The sequence below is a fragment of the Bos indicus genome, chromosome 18 (assembly GCF_029378745.1).
Source record: "Bos indicus isolate NIAB-ARS_2022 breed Sahiwal x Tharparkar chromosome 18, NIAB-ARS_B.indTharparkar_mat_pri_1.0, whole genome shotgun sequence".
NCBI lineage: Eukaryota > Metazoa > Chordata > Mammalia > Artiodactyla > Bovidae > Bos > Bos indicus.
In genome coordinates, this window is record NC_091777.1 from 55,141,452 (window position 1) to 55,161,600 (window position 20,149).

The window sequence follows — 20,149 nt, forward strand, 5'->3', positions numbered from 1 at the left end:
GAGGCAGAGCACAGGCTCGGGGGGCCAGACCTCTGCTAGCCGGGAGACGGAGAGCCACAGCCTCTGCTCTTGCATTAACTCCTCTGCGAAGCTAAGGGGCAGCAAGACCCACCTCGAGGGATTCCCTGGGGATTCATCGAGTTAGTGTGTGTGAAGCACTTAGCACGGGCTCGCACATGATCAGGGCTCACTTAGTCAGGACTGACGTCATCATCGTTATCACCAGATGCTGGGGGATCAGAGGGAGGAGGAAAAGGCAGCCGTGTCTCTCTGGTCAGAGCCGCTGGTGGGGAGGGCCCTGCCTTGCACCCCCCACCCATGCCCACAGACTCCAGGGGTCTGGGCCCCCAGGGAATGGTCCTTGCGGGGAGAGTCCTGGCCTGCTGCCGCTGTCTAACCTGTCGCCCTCTTCCCGCCCCTGTCCAGTGGCGATGGATGATGAGGATGGGAGATGCTTACTAGACGTGATTTGGTGAGTAGTGGGCTTCCCGTCCCCCCCTCCCCCCTCACTCTCCCTCCCCTCCCCTGTCCCTCATCTCCTCAAGTGTCTCTCCCCTTCTCTCTTTCAGTGACCCTCAGGCCCTCAACGACTTCTTACATGGATCCGAGAAGGTGAGTGCTGGGCAGGGTGAGGCATCCCCCAGGGCAGCAGGGTGCAGGGCAGCAGGTCAAGCCCCCCCCCACCACCACACTGAGTAGACATCTGCCTTCCAGGAGCCAGGCCCCAAGCTCACGGCGAAGAGGGAAAGAGACGGCAAATCCCTGCCCTCACGCCATACACATTTCCTGGGTAAACAAGCAACCAGTGACTAATAAAGGCAGTGGTGGAAAGCACCACGCCGGGCAGCAGAAGAAATAGCAACATCACTTTTGCACCACAAGAGAGGATCCGAAGAAAATAAATGGGAGGCGGGGGGCGAGGGCAGGGGCTCCTTTAGCTGCAGTGGGCAGAGGGTGAACATTGAGGGTGAACCTGAAGGACCAAAGGGAGGCGCCCACTGTGCTCTGACCAGGGGGAGAGCGGGTGGGAAGGCGGGAAAGTCTGACCCGTTCCAGGAACAGAAAGGAGGCCAGTGGGGCCAGGAAGAAAGGTAGACTAGTAGGAGGCAGGACTGGGGTGGACAAAAATCCCTAGGTCATGCAGAGCCTAGAGGAGCTTGACTGGGGAGCTTGGACTTTATTCTGAATGTGACAGGCAGCTCCGACAGGTTATTAAGCAGCCACATGGCATATTCTATTTGCACTCCAGAGAGGGGAACAAAGCGGGGAAGAGGGGACGTCTGTTGAGCCACAAGGGGTTGTATCAGTTACCTACGGCTGTATAACAAGTTATCCTAACACGGTGTGGCTTCTAATGACTTCTAATAACATTTGTTAGAGCTCTCAGTTTCTGGGGATTGGGAATGGGCGAGCAGTCTAGCTGGGGGTCTATCTTGGAGTCTCCCCTGAGTAGCATTCAGGATGTTGGTTGGAACCATTGTCATCTGAGGGCTTGCCTGGGGCTGGGGGGGGGCCTGCTTCCACAGTGAGTGACTCACTCCTGTGGCTGTTGGCTGGAGGCCTCAGCTCCTCGCCACGTGGGCCTCTCCAGAGGATTGCTTGAGCATCCTCATGACGTGGCAGCTGGTTTGCCCAAGCAAGTGACCCAGAGGAAGCTGAGTGCCTCTTATGACCTAGTCTCCGAAGTCACACTGCATTCACTGGAAGCGAGTCACCATGCCCACCCACACTCTCAGGGAGGGAAAAGAGCTCCACTCCTCAAGGGCATGTATCGAATAATTTGCGGAGCAGAGGCAAGTGCAATGGGAGGACGGCAGCCTGGGCCCCAAGGCAGGTGTTGCAGGAGGTGGCAGGTGCTGACTTTGGGGCTGGCCTGGAAGGCAGTGTCACTTGACTTGAGGGTGGATTAGATGGTGAAATAGTGTCCAGACTGCCTCCTGGACTTGACCTGAGCAACCAAATGGGTTGTGCCATTCCCTGAGACTGGGAGTTTGGGGCAGATCCCAGAAGTCTGAGGGCAGCTGTTGGATGTATTGAATTGGCCAAAAAAAGTTGGTTTGGGTGTTTCTGTAAAATGTGATGAGAAAACCCAAATGAACTTTTTGGCCTACCCCATACCAGTCTAGGGTTCTAGAAGGGGATCAGCTAGAAACTGGGGAGCTTGGCTGTGGACAGACAGTGGGCGCTTAAGGCCTGTTCTCGGCATTGATGATAACTCCTGGAATGAGACCGGTCACTGCCCTCCCAGACATGGGAGCAGCTCACACATCTGTTGCCCGGGGAGCGCGGCTGTGCAGAGGAAGGGCTGATTTCATAGGAAGGGACAGACGGGCACGTGTGGGGAGGAGGAGGCACGCGTCGGGAGGAGGAGGCACGTGTGACAGGCCCTGCAGGGTGTGTTACCAAGGAGGCAGAGGGCAAAGGGCCAGGGGTGCTACTTGGGTGAAGGTGCGGAGGCAGGATTCTAGAGAGTTCCAGGCAGGCATGTCGGGGAGCCTCGGATGCGGTGCTGGGGGCTCCTTAGGATTTAAACTTGCAGCCAAGCCCCTTTCTTTGGGGCCTCTTTTCTGGAGGTGGAGTTTCCCTTACCCCTCGAGCCTCCCCCACCCCCTGCACCCCCCCAACCTCGTCTTTGTCTTTGTGCCCATGTAACCCAAAATTGGTTTTTGTTCTAGCATGTGGGCCGGCCCACTGCCCAGCTGACCATTGACCTTGGGTGGGGGCGGGTCTTGTTGCAGCTCGACAGTGATGACCTCCTGGATAATCCCGGGGAGGCCCAAAATGCCTTCTATGAAGGTCCCGGGGTAAGTGGCTGCGGGGGCTCGGGGAGGGTGGTGGGCAGAACGCCCGTGGAGCAGCCCTTGGGGGAGGGTTGGAGGGCGTCTCACTCATTCCCTGAGGCACTTTGCTCTGGGGGTGGGAGGCTGGGGTGTGGTCACTGAGAGCAGAGTGGGGTGCAGGTGAGGCCAAGGCTGCCAGATACCTCCCCTACCCCCAGGCTGTGCCTCAGAGAAGGAGGTGCGGTTCCGGGGTCCCTGGCCTTAGGGATCAGCTGCTACAGCGCTGGCATGGAGGCTGAGGCTGGCTCCTGAGGAGTGGGGATGGGGGCGTCTTGGGGGTCCTGTCCTAGCTCAGCCGTGGCTAGAAGGTGACCTGGGGAAGAGGATCCACTGATACAGACCTCCGTCTCTGCATGGAAAATGAGAGCAGGGATGATGAGCAAAGCCCAAAGTGGGGCTCGCAGTGGGCATCTATATTATTGAGCACCTCCTGTGTGCCAGGCCCGTCCCTCCTCTTCCCCTTCTGTGGCCTCTCCCTTCCCCTCTTCTCTCCCTACCCCGCCCACTCCTTGTTCCTCCTCCCTCCCCCTTCTTCGTCTTCGTAACTGTCATTTACAGAACACTTATCATATGCTAGACCCTTTACGGTAATTTTCATTTAATCCTCACAACCACCATAATAACACATTCCAAACAATTGATCTGGCGTAATATACATGCCTAAATCCAGAACCCAGCAAATAATAGTACTTTCATGTTATTACACTTATAGATCGGTTAGAGTATGTGCTATTCTTATCCATGCCGCCCTGTCTTAATTTGACCTGTAAGGACCCTGGTCAGGTTCTTAGCACCTCACGTGCATGATGTCAGTAAATGTCACAACCATCCTAGGAGGCAGGTTTGGTTATAGCCATTTAGCAGTTAGGAGCTCAGAACCCCCTGGTCTTTGGTTGGGGGCTGAGCCGGAGCCTGTCTCACCAGGCAATGCCCCCTGCTTGGCAGCGGGATGACCCCCTCCCAGTGTAGGGGGCAAGGAGGGAGCAGTGCCCACCTCCCTGGGCTGTTACTAACAGCAGCGACCTAGACAGTAATAGTAATGCCAGCAGGAGTGATAGATGGTGTTTCTCGGGTGCCAGGTACTGCTCTGAGCCGTCCACGTGGAATGAACTCAGAATCTTTTTAACAACAGTTTTGACCCATTATCAGTGGGTATTCCATGCTGCTAGCATACTCATTACTTATGGAATATTTGCTCGAAAATGCATACATGTATTGATTGTACATTCGTGACCTGGATCACCATCCAGAAAGCACTTAAGAAACCTCAAACTCACAGTGCGCTTGGCACTGGGTAAGGCTGCTGCTGCTCCTGCGCTTAACAGAACCATGATCTTTGATCCAAAACCTTTGGGGCCAGGCTTGTGGGATTCAGGGTTTTTCAGATGCTGGAAAGGCAATGCTGGCTACATGTGTGCTGCGTGTAACGTGACACACTCACTTTTCTGTGGTCACATTGAAGGCGAGTCCTGTTACGTGGCTGAATAACGCCTTTCCCTCTGAGCATCAGTTGCATTCCGGTCAGGGCTTTCCAGCCTAAAGTTCTCAAAACAGTTGTGGTTTTCAGAGCCTTTGGGGTTTTGGAATTGCAGATAAGCATCATGGGCCTGTATGGCTGTTTAGAAAATGGTTTTTGTTACATTCTGCTGATGTGCACAGATGGGGGAAAAAACAGGCTGGATTAAACCAGTCCTGGGGTGCCCAGCTCAGCCCTGGCGAAGCTGGGATTTGAACTCAGGTCCAGCCACTTCTTGTAGAAGGTTCTTTCTGTCCCTGCTGCCCTGACATCAGGTACCCTTGGCTTCAGCTGTGTCCTGGGCCCGGCCCCTTGCTAACCTGGGCTCTCTCCTCCCCCACCTTCCCTGGCCTCCAGCTCCACGTGCAAGAAGCCTCTGGCAACCACTTGAACCCAGAGCCCAGCCAGCCGGCCCCCAGCGTGGACCTCGACTTCCTGGAAGATGACATCCTGGACTCGCCCGCGGCCGGGGGCGGCGGCGGGGGCGCGGGGGGCGCTGACCAGCCCTGCGACATTCTCCAGCAGAGCCTCCAGGAGGCCAACATCACCGAGCAGACACTCGAGGCTGAGGCTGAGCTGGACCTGGGCCCCTTCCAGCTGCCCACCCTGCAGCCCGCGGACGGCGGGGCTGGCCCGGCGGGGGCCGGAGGGGCTGCTGCCGTGGCCACGGGACCCCAGGCGCTCTTCTCGGGGGGCGCTGACCTGCTGGGGCTCCAGGCCCCACCCACCGTGCTGACCCACCAGGCCCTGGTGCCGCCCCAGGACGTGGTCAGCAAAGCCTTGAGCGTCCAGCCCTTCCTGCAGCCTGTGGGCCTGGGCAACGTGACTCTGCAGCCCATCCCGGGCCTCCAGGGCCTGCCAAATGGCAGCCCCGGGGGTGCCGCAGCAGCCACGCTCGGCCTGGCCCCCATCCAGGTGGTGGGCCAGCCTGTCATGGCACTCAACCCACCCACCTCCCAGCTCCTGGCCAAGCAGGTGCCTGTCAGCGGCTACCTGGCCTCAGCGGCCGGCCCTTCGGAGCCAGTGACCCTGGCATCTGCTGGCGTCTCACCCCAGGGGGCCGGCCTGGTCCTCCAGAAGAACCTCCCCGCCGCCGTGGCCACCACACTCAATGGGAACTCAGTGTTCGGAGGGGCGGGAGCCGCCCCGGCGGCGGCCAGTGGGGCGCCCTCAGGACAGCCGCTGGCAGTGGCCCCCGGCCTGGGCACGTCGCCGCTGGTTCAAGCGCCCAACGTCATTCTGCACCGCACGCCCACACCCATCCAGCCCAAGCCTGCCGGCGTGCTGCCCCCCAAGCTCTACCAGCTGACTCCCAAGCCGTTCGCCCCCGCGGGCGCCACGCTCACCATCCAGGGCGAGGCTGGGGGCCTCCCGCAGCCACCCAAGGCTCCCCAGAACCTGACTTTCATGGCGGCGGGCAAGGCCGGCCAGAACGTGGTGCTGTCGGGCTTCCCGGCGCCCGCCCTGCAGGCCAACGTCTTCAAGCCGCCTCCGGCCACCACCACGGGGGCGGCCCCCCCACAGCCCCCCGGGACCCTGAGCAAGCCCATGAGCGTGCACCTCCTGAACCAAGGCAGCAGCATCGTCATCCCCGCCCAGCACATGCTTCCGGGCCAGAACCAGTTCCTGCTGCCTGGCACGTCGGCGGTCCAGCTCCCTCAGCCACTCTCAGCCCTGCCAGCCAACGTGGGCGGGCAGATCCTGGCAGCCGCGGCCCCCCACGCGGGCGGACAGCTCATCGCCAACCCCATCCTCACCAACCAGAACCTGGCGGGCCCGCTGAGCCTGGGCCCCGTGCTGGCCCCCCACTCAGGGGCCCACAGCGCTGCCCACATTCTCTCGGCCGCCCCCATCCAGGTGGGCCAGCCGGCACTCTTCCAGATGCCCGTGTCGCTGGCCGCCGGCAGCCTGCCCACGCAGAGCCAGCCGGCCGCCGCCGGGCCAGCCGCCACCACTGTCCTCCAGGGGGTCACCCTGCCCCCCAGCGCCGTGGCCATGCTCAACACCCCCGACGGTCTGGTGCAGCCCGGCACCCCCGCCGCTGGTGGGGAGGCTACGCCTGTCCTCACAGTGCAGACAGCGCCCCAGGCGCCCCCCACGGTCAGCACCCCACTGCCTCTGGGCCTCCAGCAGCCGCAGCAGCAACAGCAGCCGCCGCCGCCACCACAGGCCCCTGCCCCACAGGCTGCCGCCCCAGCTCAGGCCACTACCCCACAGCCCAGCCCTGGCCTGGCGTCCAGCCCGGAGAAGATTGTCCTGGGGCAGCCACCCTCTGCTGCCCCCACGGCCGTCCTCACTCAGGACTCCCTGCAGATGTTTCTGCCCCAGGTAACCAAGGCCGCCAGGGCAGGGGAAGGGGCCTATGTGGAGAGGGGGCCCAGAGCTGGAACCAGATGCGGTTGAAGCAGCAAGTGGGTGGGGGGGGCCCGGGGGCCAGGAAGGGTGCCCAGAGTTGCCACCCCTGCCCCAGGTCACCAAGGAGGTGGTCCCGGGGCGACAGGGCCCAGCTGACTGACACCAAGACAGACAGACGAGGGGAGGGACAGAGAGGCGGCCCTCTTGCTGGAGGGTTGGAGAAGGGTCCAAGAGAGAGAGCAGGTGAGACACAGACAGACAGACAGACAGACAGACAGACGGGGCGGGAGAGATGGATGCTGGGGTGGAGCTGGAAGATGACTCATGGAACCAAGGGGACTGAGCTACCCCAGGTCAAGCCCCCTGGACTCTGGGGGCTCCCAATCCCCTGACTTCGGTGTCTAGCCTCTGGGTGTCCTCTAACTGGTTCCCACTACCCCCTTCTCCGGAGCACCCGTGGGGGCAGGGAGTTGGGGTGTAGAGGCCTTGGGTGTGTCGGGGTGGCCTCTGACCCGCTGTGGGCTGCCCGTTGCAGGAGAGGAGCCAGCAGCCCCTCTCCACAGAGGGCCCCCACCTCTCCGTGCCCGCCTCGGTCATAGTCAGCGCCCCGCCTCCCGCCCAAGACCCAGCCCCGACCACCCCTGTCGCCAAAGGAGCTGGCCTTGGCCCTCAGGCCCCCGACAGCCAGGCCTCCCCGGCGCCGGCCCCCCAGGTAGACGAACCCCAGCAGCCTCTGTCCCAGCGCAGACCAGCCCTGCCCCTCGCCCCTCCTCCCCACCCTCTCCACGCGCTCTCTGGCTGCCCTGCCTGCCTCTCTGTCTCGCTGCCTTGGGAAGCGGTGCTCTCCTTGGCTCCCCAGATGCTTCCTGAGGGTCTCCTGACAGCCGTGGATGCTTGAGACCACACTCTAGTCAGGGACACATGGTTAGGTCCTAGAATGATCATTTCCCTGTCTGGATAAGTATCTCACATTTTGAGGAAGACACCAAGAGGTCTAGATCCGAGCCTGGCTTTCCCTCCCCAAGGGGGTTTCTTCCACTCCTTTCCTACGAAGGGGCAAACAAAAAGACAACAGGGTTCTTTTCCTTCCATTTTTACGAAAACAAAAGCAATACTCTACATGCATTCTGCACCGTTTATCATTTAGAGGTTCATCTTGGAGACTGTACTCCATTCTTTTACATGATCGCATAGTACTCCATTGTGTGGGGGTGCCCTTTATGTAACCAGATATTGTTGTCGGGAATTTAGGTCACTTTTGGTCTTTAGCTGTCGGATGAGCAAGGCTGCAAAGTACAACTCTGTACATATGTCTCTTTGTTGGATACATTCTAAAAGGACATCGCTAGGTCTGAGAGCATATGCATTTGTAATTGTGACAGATACTGCCAAACTGCTCCCTGTAGAGTATAAATTGGTTTAATGGATTATCTGTGGTTGATCAGTATATGATCTCTGGTTGTTTGCCCCCACCCTCAAGTGATATTGAACTTGGCCACTTGGGTAAGTGAAAAACAGTGTCTTCTTCTGTTTTAATTTGTATTTCTTTTACTGTAAATGAGGCTGGGCAGATTTTTATAGATTTAGAGTTATTTGTGTTTTCTGTGGAATTATCTGTTGATACACTTGGCCATTTTCAAATTTGAATTGCTGGTCATTTTCTTGTTGGTTTGTAGAAACTCTTTACATATGAGAGAAATAGACTTTGTCTCATATGAGTCATTAGCACATCAGCATATGAGAGGTTGGGATGGGCCCCTTTTATTCTGGAGGGACAGATGTTGCACTTGTTCAAAAAGGATCCATGGGTAGGTAGATTAGGACAGGCAGAAAGAGGAGGAAATAAGATGAGCGAGGGCCATGCAGGCAGAAAATCAGCTAGACTTTGCCCGTCAATAGCCATGATTTTACTCTCAGGCTCTGCTACTCACCATGTGACTGGAAGCAACCAGCTTCTTCATTCCATCAACTGTTGTTTAGGGAAAAGAGAGCGCTAAGTATGTGCCAGGCCTTGTGCTAACCCTGGGCAAGTCCCTGTAACTGCTGAACCTCAGTTTCCTCACCTGGAAGATGGGGATAGTAGTTTCTTTATACGTCTACTAGGACGAGTAACCGAGTTGCTATGTGCTTTGCACAGAGTAAACAGTCCAAAAATATTTGCTATTGTTATTATTACTTGGGGACTTCCTAGGTGGCTCAGTGGTAAAGAACCTGCCTGCCACTGCAGGAGAGGCGAGTTCGATCCCTGGGTCAGGAAGAGCCTCTGATGAAGGAAATGGCAACCAACTCCAGTATTCTTGTCCGGGAAATCCCGTGGATAGAGAGGAACCTGGCGGGCTTCGGTCCATGGGGATCACAAAAGAGTTGGACGTGGCTTAGCGACTCAACAACAAATGATTGTTTTAGCTGTTGTGTTTGTGGCATCAAGCGCGGGTCAGTCCAGAGGGACAGGGGCCAAGATTTCCTCTGGTCATCTCTATACAGGAAGGAAGGGCAGGGGCCAGGGGCCACCTGGACTAGGAGAGACTCAGGTTGAAAGTACTGTTTTTGGGTGGTCAGACGTGGGCCTGGGTCCCTGGGGCAAGGGCAGTCCCCTCTGCGAGCCTTCCATCCTCAGCTGGAGCTCGGGGCTGGTAGGAGCCCTTCTGAGTGCTGTGGTTGAGAGCAGGGCAAGGCACGTATGTGATCTACCACTTCAGCGCCACATACCTGCAGGTGCTTGTCTGGACTCGCTCCTTGGGTGACCATCAGTACCAAGATGGAGCCTCCCCCAAGCCCCTTAACCTCCCTGGGCCTCAACTTCCTGAACTGACAAATGGGTATGAGCACAATGGCTGTTGTGAGGAATAAATGAATTAGTGTATGTAACGTGCTTCAACAGGACCGACATGTCGAAAGTCCTGGAGTGTGAGAGAGAAGCCCGGCGAATTTTCCATGAAGGGCCAGTAGTAAACGTTTTGGGCTTTGCGGGACTGTCACTATAGCCTAGAAATGGCTCTAGATAAATGAATGAGCGTGGGTGGGCTCCCATAAAGCCTTACTTATGCACACTGAAATTTGAATCTCCTATCAGTGTCCCGAGTCAAAGAATATTCTTCTTCTGACTTGTTTTCAACCATTTAAAAGCGTAAAAACTATTCTTAGCTTGCGGGCTGTCCAAAATGGTCGGGCCAAGCGGGCGGCAGGCCACCTTTGGCTTCTGGGCCTTAGTCTGCCAGACCTTTTGAGATCTTTATTTTATTATTTTGTAGATGTGCAAGACTTCACTTATTCAGTCCCCTATTGGTGAACACTTAAGGTATCCAGTCCCATGGAATCGCTAACGAACATTCCCATACATACATACTCTTATACCGGACTTTGCTCGTGCGTGAGAATGCCCATAGGGTGAATGTTTAGAAATAGAATTGCTGCATCAGAGGGTATCCAGTCGGCCCTCCGAATCTGCAGATTCTGCTCCGCTGGATTCAACCACCAGTGGGTGGAAAATATTCGGGGAAAAATATTCCAGAAAGTTCCAAAAAGTACCATGTGAATATGCAGACAACTACTTCCATAGCATTGACATTGTGCGTGTGTGCATGCATGCTAAATCACGTCAGTCATGTCTGACTCTTTGCGACCCCATAGACTGTAGCCCGCCAGGCCCCTCTGTCCATGGGATTCTTCAGGCAAGAATACTGGAGTGGGTAGCCATGCCCTCCTCCAGGGGATCTTCCCAACCCAGGGATTGAATGCACGTCACTTATGCTTCTGGCATGGGCAGGTGGGTTCTTTACCACTAGCGCCATTTATTAGGTATTGTAGGTAATCTGCTGCTGCTGCTGCTAAGTTGCTTCAGTCGTGTCCGACTCTGTGCGACCCCATAGATGGCAGCCCACCAGGCTCCACCGCCCCTGGAATTCTCCAGGCAAGAACACTGGAGTGGGTTGCCATTTCCTTCTCCAGTGCGTGAAAGTGAAGTCGCTCAGTCATGTCCGACTCTTCACGACCCCATGGACTGCAGCCCACCAGGTTCCTCCATCCATGAGATTTTCCAGGCAAGAGTCCTGGAGTGGGTTGCCATTGCCTTCTCCATCATAGGTAATCTAGAGGTGATTTGAAATATGTGAAAGGTTGTGTGTAGGTTATATGCAAATACTGCACCATGGGTATAAAGGACTTGAGCATCCCTGGATTTTGGTATCTGATGGGGTGAGCCCCCGTGGATGTGGAGGGTTGGCAGTACGCACTGCCCAAGCACGTTATGGACCAATCCAGCTGCTCCTTCATGAGGTTCCTGCTGGTAAAGGCCTCTGTCAGCTTCCTCAACCCCAGATCAGCGACCCGCTCATTGCCTGCCATGTGGGAAGATGCATGCCCCCCCACTCCTGTGCTTCTCTCAAATTCTGCTTGACTCGAACATCTTAACATCTTCCCATCTCCCCACGGGCAGTTGGAATCTCTCAGTAAACAGTCCACTCATGTGGGAGCTTTAAAAAAAAAAATGTAATTATAAAAATAATTTCATGCTTCTCTAGAGGATTTAAAAAATACAGAAAAGAACTAAGAAGAAAAACAAATCACCCAAAATACCAGCGTGTAGAAGCTGCTGGCAGCATTTTTGGTATGAAGTCTTCTTTTAGCCTTGCTTTTCTTCTTCTCATCCATTTCAAACATTTGTCCCTTTTGACATTAGGTAGTATATTCACATGGTTCAATCATGAAAAACCGTTTTTTTTTTTTTTCTAATCTTTTTTTCTTTTTATCTGTGGTGCATGGGATCTTAGTTCCCTGACCAGGGATTGAACCTGCGCCCCTGCAGTGGAAGCCCAGAGTCTTAACCACTGGACAGCCAGGGAAGTTCCAAAAAGGATTTTTAAGGTATGGGGGGAAGTATCCCACCCCATGCCTGCATTCCCAACCCCTCCCCATAGCCTCAGCACTTAACTTTTTTGTATTTTCTTCCAGTTCTGTGCATATACAACCTTGTGCAAATATAGGTTAACATTTCTCTCTACCCAGCAGGTAGCACATTATCCATGTTCTTGGGTAGCCCGTGGGGCATTTCCTTGGTCCTTTTGTTACAGTGGAGAAGTATTCCTTTGTGTAGATGGGGCTGGATGAGCTTTCATCCTCGGACGTGCTGTCCTGATGCGCTTAGACCACGTCTAGGCTTTGGTCCTTCACATAGAGCTGCAGTAAACATCTGTCATCTCGTGTACATGTGTCTCTCTGGTCACTTCCGAGAAGCCTGTTTGCTGGATCAAAGCACAGGTGCACTTAGAATTTGCACAGCAGCTGCTGAATTGCATTCCTCTGAGGCTGTAGCAAATGGTGCCAGCTTAGACTCCCACAGGCAATGTGCGAGTGCCTTTGTGAGACATATGACTTATTTGTAATGTGTGCCTGAACTTGGCTCCATAGGGCACCTTTGATCTGCATCTCTCTTATTACAAGGGAGGTTGAGCATCTCTTGACCTATTTAAGCCTGTTGTGTTTCTTTTTCTACACTGTGTCTGATCATATCCTTTGCCCCCATTTTTCTCACTGCTTGTTATTCTTAGTGATTTCCAGAGGCTCTTTTTATATGAGAGAGATGAGCTTTGTCTAGGCTGTCTTGTTGGTCAGTCACTAACTCGTGTCTGACTCTTTGCGACCCCATGGACTGCAGCACGCCAGACTTCCCTGTCCTTCACCGTCTCCTAGAGCTTGCTCAAACACATGTCTGTTGAGTCAGTCATGCCATCCACCATCTCATCCTCTGTCGTCCCCTTCTCCTGCCTTTAATCTTTCCCAGCGTCAGGGTCTTTTCTAATGAATGGGTTCTTCAGATTAGGTGGTTCAGCTTCAGGATCAGTCCTTCCAATGAATATTCAGGGTTGATTTCCTTTAGGATTGACCAGTTTGATCTCCTTACTGTCCAAGGGACTCTCACTATTTCCCCCAGTATGTCATTTGCTTCTTGACTTGGTTTGGGGGGAGTGTGTGTGTATTTGTCCCTGTATTTTTATTGAGGATGAGAATTTTTTAAAATATTTTTCAATTTGGGGGTTATTTTTAAGCTTTTCATTTTTAGTTAGTTTCAAACATATAGCAAAGTTGTAAGACTAGAATGTGGGAATAATACCCATGTGAGTTCTTTACTCTAAGCAGATGTTTTAGTTATCTGTTGCTGTGTAACGGATTATCTTTCTTCCAAAACTGAGCAGCTTGAAACAACAAACATTAACTTACCTCACGTGATTTCTAAGGATCAGGAATCTGGAAGCAGATTAACTGGGAGGTTCTGGTGTGTGATCTTTTGGGAGATTATAGTCAAGGTGTCAGCCAGGGCTGAGTCATCTGAAGGCTCGACCAGGCTGGACAGTCTGCTTCCAAGATGCTGCACTTGTGGGACTTCCCTGGTGGCCCAGTGGTTAAGGCTCTGTGTGTCTGCTGCAGAGGGTAAGAGTTTGATCCCTGGTCAGGGAACTAAGATTCCGCATACCGCACTGTGTAGCCAGAATAACAACAAAGATGGTGCACTGGTAAGGCTGCTGGTGGGAGAGGGCCTACGTAGAGAGAAACTGAGGCCTCCTCGAAGGGCGGCCCACATGATCCACAGTCGGCTTCCCCTGAGCACATAATCGACTAGAAAAAGAGCAAGGGAGCTGCCCAGGAGAGAAGCCAATCTTTTTTATAACCTAATCTTGGAAGTGACATGTGATCACTTCCGCTGAGTTCCTATGGCTGCAGAGACCAACCCTGGTACAGTGTGGGAGGAGCCTGAAAACAGGGAGGCGGGGATTGCTAGGGGCCACCCCTGATTGGAGCCTGAAAACAGGGAGGCAGGGATCGCTGGGGACCACCCCAGATTTAACCACTGTAAATATTTGGCCACATTAGCTTTAGCCACGGCCCTCGCAACATGTATCCCTTTTTCTTTTCCTGAATCATTTGAGAGTCAATTGCAGACATCATGCTTCTGCACCCCCTTCATATTTTAATCTGATTATTTCTGTCTTTGAGAATAAGAGCATCCTCTCACTCAACCACTGCAGTCATCAGATCCAGTGCCTCTAGCATTGTGACAATACTGTTATCAAATTCACTGTCCATAATGCGGTGCAGCCAGCCGTCTAGCAATCGTGTTGTGGATCGCTGTCATTCTCTCTCAGCATCTGGTCTGTGTTGCCACTTCATCATGCCCTCTGAAGCCTGTGCTTAGGAGGGGAGAGTGCCAAGCGGGACAGCCCCCTTGGTCCTCACTGTCAGCTCCTCGCCTGCGGCTCCTACCAGCTTTCTTCTCTGGTTTTCTCTGTTGTAAATAGTCCCACGGTGGCCAGCCCTGTGAGCAAGAGCCTGAATATTCCTGATCACAAATTGCTGCAGGCGAGATTACCAGGTCCACTCGAGGCTCTTCTGTTTTGTTTGTTTCATTTAATATCTATTTATTTATTTCCGAACTTTAAACTTTTTATTTTGTATTGGAGTATAGCCGATTAACAATTTAGTGATGGTTTCAGGTGAGCAGCCATACATGTACATGCATCTATTCTCTCCTAAACTCCCCTCCCATCCAGGCTGCCACATATCATTGAGCAGAGTTCCCTGTGCTCTACAGTAGGTCCTTGGTGATTATCTATTTTGAATATAGCAGTATATACATGACCTTCCAAAACTCCCTAACTATCTCCTTCCCCCTGCCCACCACCGCCCCCCCCCAACCAGGAAACAGTAGGTTAGGTTTTTAAGTCTATGGGTCTCTTTCTGTGTTGTAAGTTCATTTGTATCATTTGGACCGGTCATTTTGGTTCCCTGGCCTCAGTGTCTGATCTGTGAAGTGGGTCAGATACGATCACAGCTCTCAGGACCATGGAGAGAGCCCATGAGTGGGTACACGTTCCCAGCCGCAAGCGCTGGGTCAGTGGGCGCTCTCCGTGGGGTGGATTCTGTGACCCAGAGCAGAGAGGTGCCAGTTCAGTGTTGGGTGCCCAGCTGTTGCCATGGTTCAATAGCAGCTGCTGAGGTTTGAGGTTCCTGGAGAGGTGACCTTTAGGGGGAGAAGGGTGCCCTGACTGAGGTGTGTTTTAGGTGAGGTCACTGTGTACGTGTTACAGACTAGTGCTTAGATTGCATATGCAAGCCTGATACACACACACACATGCACGCACACACTCACACCCATACCTGTAGGTTTCCACGACCCCCAGGTAGCCATGCAGCCATGACCCCACAGGTACAGGTCATGGACACTTAGAAGGGGACTCGTAACTCATGTGCTGGCATCCAGGGGGACTCGACCCTGACCTTGACCCTTGGTTTCCATCCTCATCCCCGGCTCCCCCATTCCCAGCGTGCCCTCCTCAACTATTGGCCCCCACCCCCACCCCCAGTTCGCAGCAGCCGCAGTCTCCCTGCTGGTGTCTGTTCTCCTGGGTCAGCTGGACTGTCAGCCCGGCACCCTCCCCACCCCCCCGCACTTGCTGCTGTGCTCTGCTCCCTGGCCCCCTCTGCCTACCTGCCGCAGGCAGCTGGTGTGGTGCTCCCGCCGCCACTGCTTCCTCTGCTGCTGCCCCCAAAGCCTGCAGAGCTCGCCTTCCTCTGGGGGGAGGGGGGTCTGGGGGGCAGGGGCGGAGATCAGAAGGCAGAGGTACGGAGTTGGGGGGGCAGATGGTGGGTCGAGAAGGGATAGGTTGAGGGAATGAGGTAGGTGGACAGGTCGGGGGTGGGGGGCAGGTACAAGGTGGGGGATGGAGGTGGAGTGGTGAGAAGGATGGCGGGGGCGGGGATCAGGACAAGGGGTGGCCAAGAAGGGGGGCAGGGCTTCCGGGCGGGAGTGGCCGGGGTCCCCAGTGTCTTGGGGCCAGGGGAGCCAAGGTTGGTTCTGACCCCCGCCCCCTCCCCTCTCCCTCCTCCCCTGCCCAGATCCCCGCAGCGGCTCCGCTGAAGGGCCCCGGCCCCTCCTCTTCCCCGTCACTACCTCACCAGGCCCCCCTGGGGGACAGCCCCCACCTGCCGTCCCCTCACCCGGCCCGGCCCCCGTCCCGCCCCCCATCTCGCCCCCACTCCCGCCCCCCTTCCCAGCCTCAGAGCTTGTCCCGTCCCCCCTCAGAGCCCGCCCTGCACCCCTGCCCTCCTCCCCAGGTACCCCCTACCCTGCCTGGCATCTTTGTCATCCAGAACCAGCTGGGCGGCGCCCCCTCCACAAGCACCCCGGCCCCCACCGCCCCAGGCCCACCCCAGCCCCCACTGCGACCCCCATCCCAGCCTCTGGAGGGGCCACTGGCCCCCGCCCCCCACCTCCCTCCGGCCTCCACCTCCACTGTCGGGGTCGCCTCCACCTCCTCCTCCGAGACGTCCTCCCGGCTGCCAGCCCCCACGCCGCCTGACTTCCAGCTGCAGTACCCACCCAGCCAGGGGCCCCACAAATCCCCCACGCCCCCTCCGACCCTCCACCTGGTCCCTGAGCCCGCAGCGCCCCCCCCACCGCCTCCTCGGACCTTCCAGATGGTGACCACCCCCTTCCCGGCGCTGCCCCAGCCGAAGGCTCTTCTCGAGAGATTTCACCAGGTAATTGGAGGCAGGGGCCAGCCCACCACCCACGCCACACCCCCACCCTCCCTGCCAGTCCAATTCCCTCCCGCTTTCTGGCTTTCTCTTCACCCCCGTTCCTGGTTCCTGGCTGCCCCTGCTCCTAGCGTGTTCCCCTGCCCCAAACCACCTGTCCCCCTCCTCAGGTGCCGTCTGGGATCATTCTCCAGAGCAAGGCCGTGGGGGCCCCCACCGCCCCACAGTCCTCCGCCAGCCTGGGACCCCTTGCCAGCCCCACTGCCTCCGTGCTGGTCAGTGGGCAGGCTCCATCCGGGACCCCCACCACCCCCAGCCATCCCCCCGCCCCAGCGCCCATGGCCACCGCAGGTAGGGGAGAGGGAGCCCGCAACGGAGCCATGGAGGGGCCCGAAGCAGGTGGGTGGGAGTCACAGGGAGGACATGTGGGCCAGAACTGTGGGCACCGGAGCCCAAGGGTCACCCAGATCTCCAGGGACAGGGACGGTGGAGGGGGGCGGGCTGTACTCCCCAGATCCCCTCCAGGCGCACTCACTTTGGGGCCGCCATAGCCCCCGAGGCCCAAGAACCAGAGCAGTAGGGGGTGCAGGGTCTCTGGGGGGGCCTTTGTGCCCGTGACCCCTGAGCCCTGTCTGCCCACACCTCCACCCCAGGCCTGCCTCCTCTGCTTCCTGCCGAGAGCAAAGCCTTTGCCAGCAACCTCCCAACCCTGACCGTGGCCAAGGCCGCCCCTTCTGGGCCAGGGAAGTCCTCCGGGCTGCAGGTAAGGGGCACCCAGAGTGGCAGGCTAGGGCCCAGGCCTGGTCGCTGGGGAACTGTGATGGGGCTGGAGGGGAAGGGGAGGCCGGCCGGCAGGCAGGCAGGGAGGTAGAGATGGGCAGAGACACAGCCAGGTCGGGAGTAAGACATCCGGCCAGTCCAGGCTGGGGCACGTGGGAAACCAAGACAGTTGAACCGAGATCCACCCCCAAACACCGAAACGACAGAATGAGGATGGGAGAGATGGCCTGAGAGAGACCCCAGGCGGTCACTGGGGGCATGAGCAGGTGAGAGATGGAGGCTGCAGGAGAAGGGACTATGTTGGCTCAGGACAGGCGGGGGGGAGACCCTAAAAGGAAGGACAGGGCAGGGTGGCCAGCAAGACACTGAGTCAGAGATGGCAGAGGGACTGCCTTGGCGGTTAAGACTCCGCACTTCCAGTACAGGGGGAATGGGTTCAATCCCTGGTTGGGGAACCAAGGTCCCACATGCCTTGCAGTGCAGCCAGAGAAAAGAGAAGGTGGTGATGGGGGTGGGGGGAGGGGAGGATGTGGTCAAGAGGAGAGCTAGGATGGTGGTACCCAGGCCAGAGGGGCATAGGCAGGGAAGGTGGAGGAGACTGAGGCAGAGACAAGATTCAAGAGAGCCTGAAAGGGAAGAAGAGGCAGGACAAGGGAAGTCAAGGTAGAGATTTTGGCAGGGGTGGGAGGAAAGAGGCCGTGCTCATCAGGTGCTGGACAATGAGGGGGGATTTGTGGGCCTTTTGATGGGCAGGGAGGGAGGTACCAGGTGGAAGCTGAGAGACCCAAGCCTGAGAAGGGGCTGGAGGAGGCGACCCAGGTGGACGCCTGGGGCTTGAGCCTGCCTGTAACCCTCTCCTTGCTGTGTCCCCCAGCCCTGGATCCAGCCCCAGCCTTCCCTGCAGGTTGAGTGTGCTGGGTGGGGAATCCTGCAGCTAGGACCGGGACCCCATCTCGGGTGACATCAGCCCCTCCCATCTTTGTCCCAGGCTGGGGCGTAGAGAGGCTCAGGTGCCAAGGGAACGCTCCTCCATCGCGAAACCCCCCCTCACTGGCTTCTCTCTCCCCCACAGTATGAGAGCAAGTTGGGCAGCCTGAAGAAACCCCCCACGCTTCAGCCCAGCAAAGAAGCCTGGTGAGCTCCGCGTGTGCCTCCTCGCCCGGCACTGTCCCCCGCTGTGGGTTCGGGAAGTGTCATTGACCCCTCCATCTCCCCCTCTAGGGAGAGGGGTGGGAATAGTAGTGATTATAGGCTGAATGACGAGGATTCCCTGTGGCTGTGTTAGCAGCATTCATGGGGCAGCTAGGCTGCTGGCTTCAAGCGGGCGGGGGTGGATATTTGGTGTGGCTTGGTCACCGCAGTACCCTGAGCGCCTCGGACCCGGCTGGCAGGCAGTGTCTCCTGTCCGGGGGTTGGGGGGTGTGTGTTCAGGTGGACGCAGGGATGCCTGGGGGCCAGTGTGAATGGATAGATGGACGCTACCCAGGCAGGTGCATGGCTGGACGGATGGCTGTTGGGGTGGGTGGGCAGGTCCGTGTTGGATGCTCGTGTTCTGTCCCTCTCTCCTGCCCTCCGTCCACTGAGAGTGTTGGTCAGATCCTCATCGGGTGCCCAGTCCTATGCTGGACTCTGGAAACACTGGACAGACCAGGTCCCGCATCCACTGTGTGTGAGGGCTGCTGGCCTTCAGCACTGGGTACAGACAAGGAAGCATGTCTGGTGGGAGAGACAGCCATACATAGTAGGCGATAGTCTACTGCTCAGTGAGAAAGCAGATCTTATTAACCAACCACGCAAGGGCCCAACCTCCCTGCCCGCCTCCCCAAGCCTGCTGCTGGGTTCCAGGTAGAGCGGGGACATGCTGACCCCAAGTGGCAGGAGATGGTATTGCATGGAAGGTGAGTCGCACGCTCTGGCATCTAACTCCCAGCGCTGCCTCTAGCTGCTTTGGATCCGTGACTTCATCTTCGCAGGCCTCAGTTTCCTCATCTGTAAAATGGGCATAAGGATAGCACTTCCTGCCATTGGTTGTCCCCTGAGATACAGTGAGGGAGGCCAGGCACACGTTCACACGTATTTCTGCAGCGTTCCTTCCCTCCTCGTTGTCTGCCTTGTGGCCTGGGGGCTCAGGGTCCGGTTCTGCCGTCTCCTGGCCTCACCACGAGTTGTCTGTGTGTGTGGTCCTTCCCCCGACCCTCCCAGCTTCCTGGAGCATTTGCACAAACATCAGGGCTCCGTCCTGCACCCTGACTGCAAGACGGCCTTCCCCTCCTTCGAGGATGCCCTGCACCGCCTCCTGCCCTATCATGTCTACCAGGGTGCCCTCCCCTCCCCCAACGACTACCACAAAGGTGAGGCCTCCCCTGGGTGTGGAGGCGGGTGGTGAGGACCATACAGGGTGCAGGCGCCCTTGACTGTGGGTCCTTCCCCAACATCTGGGTCTCTGGACCTCTTCCTCCGCAGTGGACGAGGAGTTCGAGACGGTCTCCACGCAGCTGCTGAAACGCACCCAGGCCATGCTCAATAAATACCGCCTCCTGCTGCTGGAGGAGTCCCGGGTAGGGTAGCCTGTCACCTTTCTTCCTGGGGGACCCTGCCCTTCCCCTACCCCCACCCCCCCGCTGCAAGAAGGGAGGGAGGGAGGGATCAGATCACAAGAAGGACAGTTGGGAATCTGTTCCCATCCATCCTTGGCGACCGCGTCCCCTCCTCCACCTCGCTTCTTCACTGGCTCATCTAATTGCCTCTCCCCCTCCCTGCCCCCAGAGGGTGAGCCCCTCCGCGGAGATGGTAATGATCGACCGAATGTTCATTCAAGAGGAAAAGACCACGCTGGCCTTAGACAAGCAGCTGGCCAAGGAGAAGCCAGGTAGGTGAGAGCGGAGGGAGCCGGGTCCCCGCCGCCTCCGCAGGGTGCGGCGCTTTCCCTCACTCTGCCACTGGGCGGCGCCCGAGCCCAGCCTGAAAGCCCTGAGAGTGGACCTCCGCTTCCTGCTCATCCCATCATCCTGTGTCCATTTCGCCCCCTCAATCCTGGACCTGGAGGGAGGGAACGTTCTGCCACCCCCGGGGGCACAGAAAAGCGGGAGAGCAGAGCCAGGACTGGGGTGAAGCCAGCAGAAGTTAG

The 20,149-nt window shown here is 57.0% G+C and overlaps 1 protein-coding gene across 7 annotated transcripts in view; it reads left to right on the plus strand.

The window, feature by feature from the left end:
• Window positions 1–20,149, plus strand: part of BICRA (BRD4 interacting chromatin remodeling complex associated protein) — a 75,310-nt gene that overhangs the window by 52,898 nt on the left and 2,263 nt on the right. For 6 of the 7 annotated variants that reach the window (XM_070771358.1, XM_070771362.1, XM_070771356.1 and 3 more), the window contains 12 exons: window positions 427–472; window positions 570–612; window positions 2,739–2,804; window positions 4,714–6,684; window positions 7,247–7,423; window positions 15,601–16,245; window positions 16,413–16,593; window positions 16,896–17,005; window positions 18,095–18,156; window positions 19,225–19,373; window positions 19,486–19,580; window positions 19,789–19,891. In XM_070771358.1, coding sequence (XP_070627459.1) covers window positions 432–472; window positions 570–612; window positions 2,739–2,804; window positions 4,714–6,684; window positions 7,247–7,423; window positions 15,601–16,245; window positions 16,413–16,593; window positions 16,896–17,005; window positions 18,095–18,156; window positions 19,225–19,373; window positions 19,486–19,580; window positions 19,789–19,891 — 3,643 coding nt within the window. In that variant the 5' untranslated portion in view covers window positions 427–431. The remainder of the gene's footprint in view (window positions 1–426; window positions 473–569; window positions 613–2,738; window positions 2,805–4,713; window positions 6,685–7,246; window positions 7,424–15,600; window positions 16,246–16,412; window positions 16,594–16,895; window positions 17,006–18,094; window positions 18,157–19,224; window positions 19,374–19,485; window positions 19,581–19,788; window positions 19,892–20,149) is intronic. The other variant, XM_070771363.1, reaches the window with a different exon arrangement.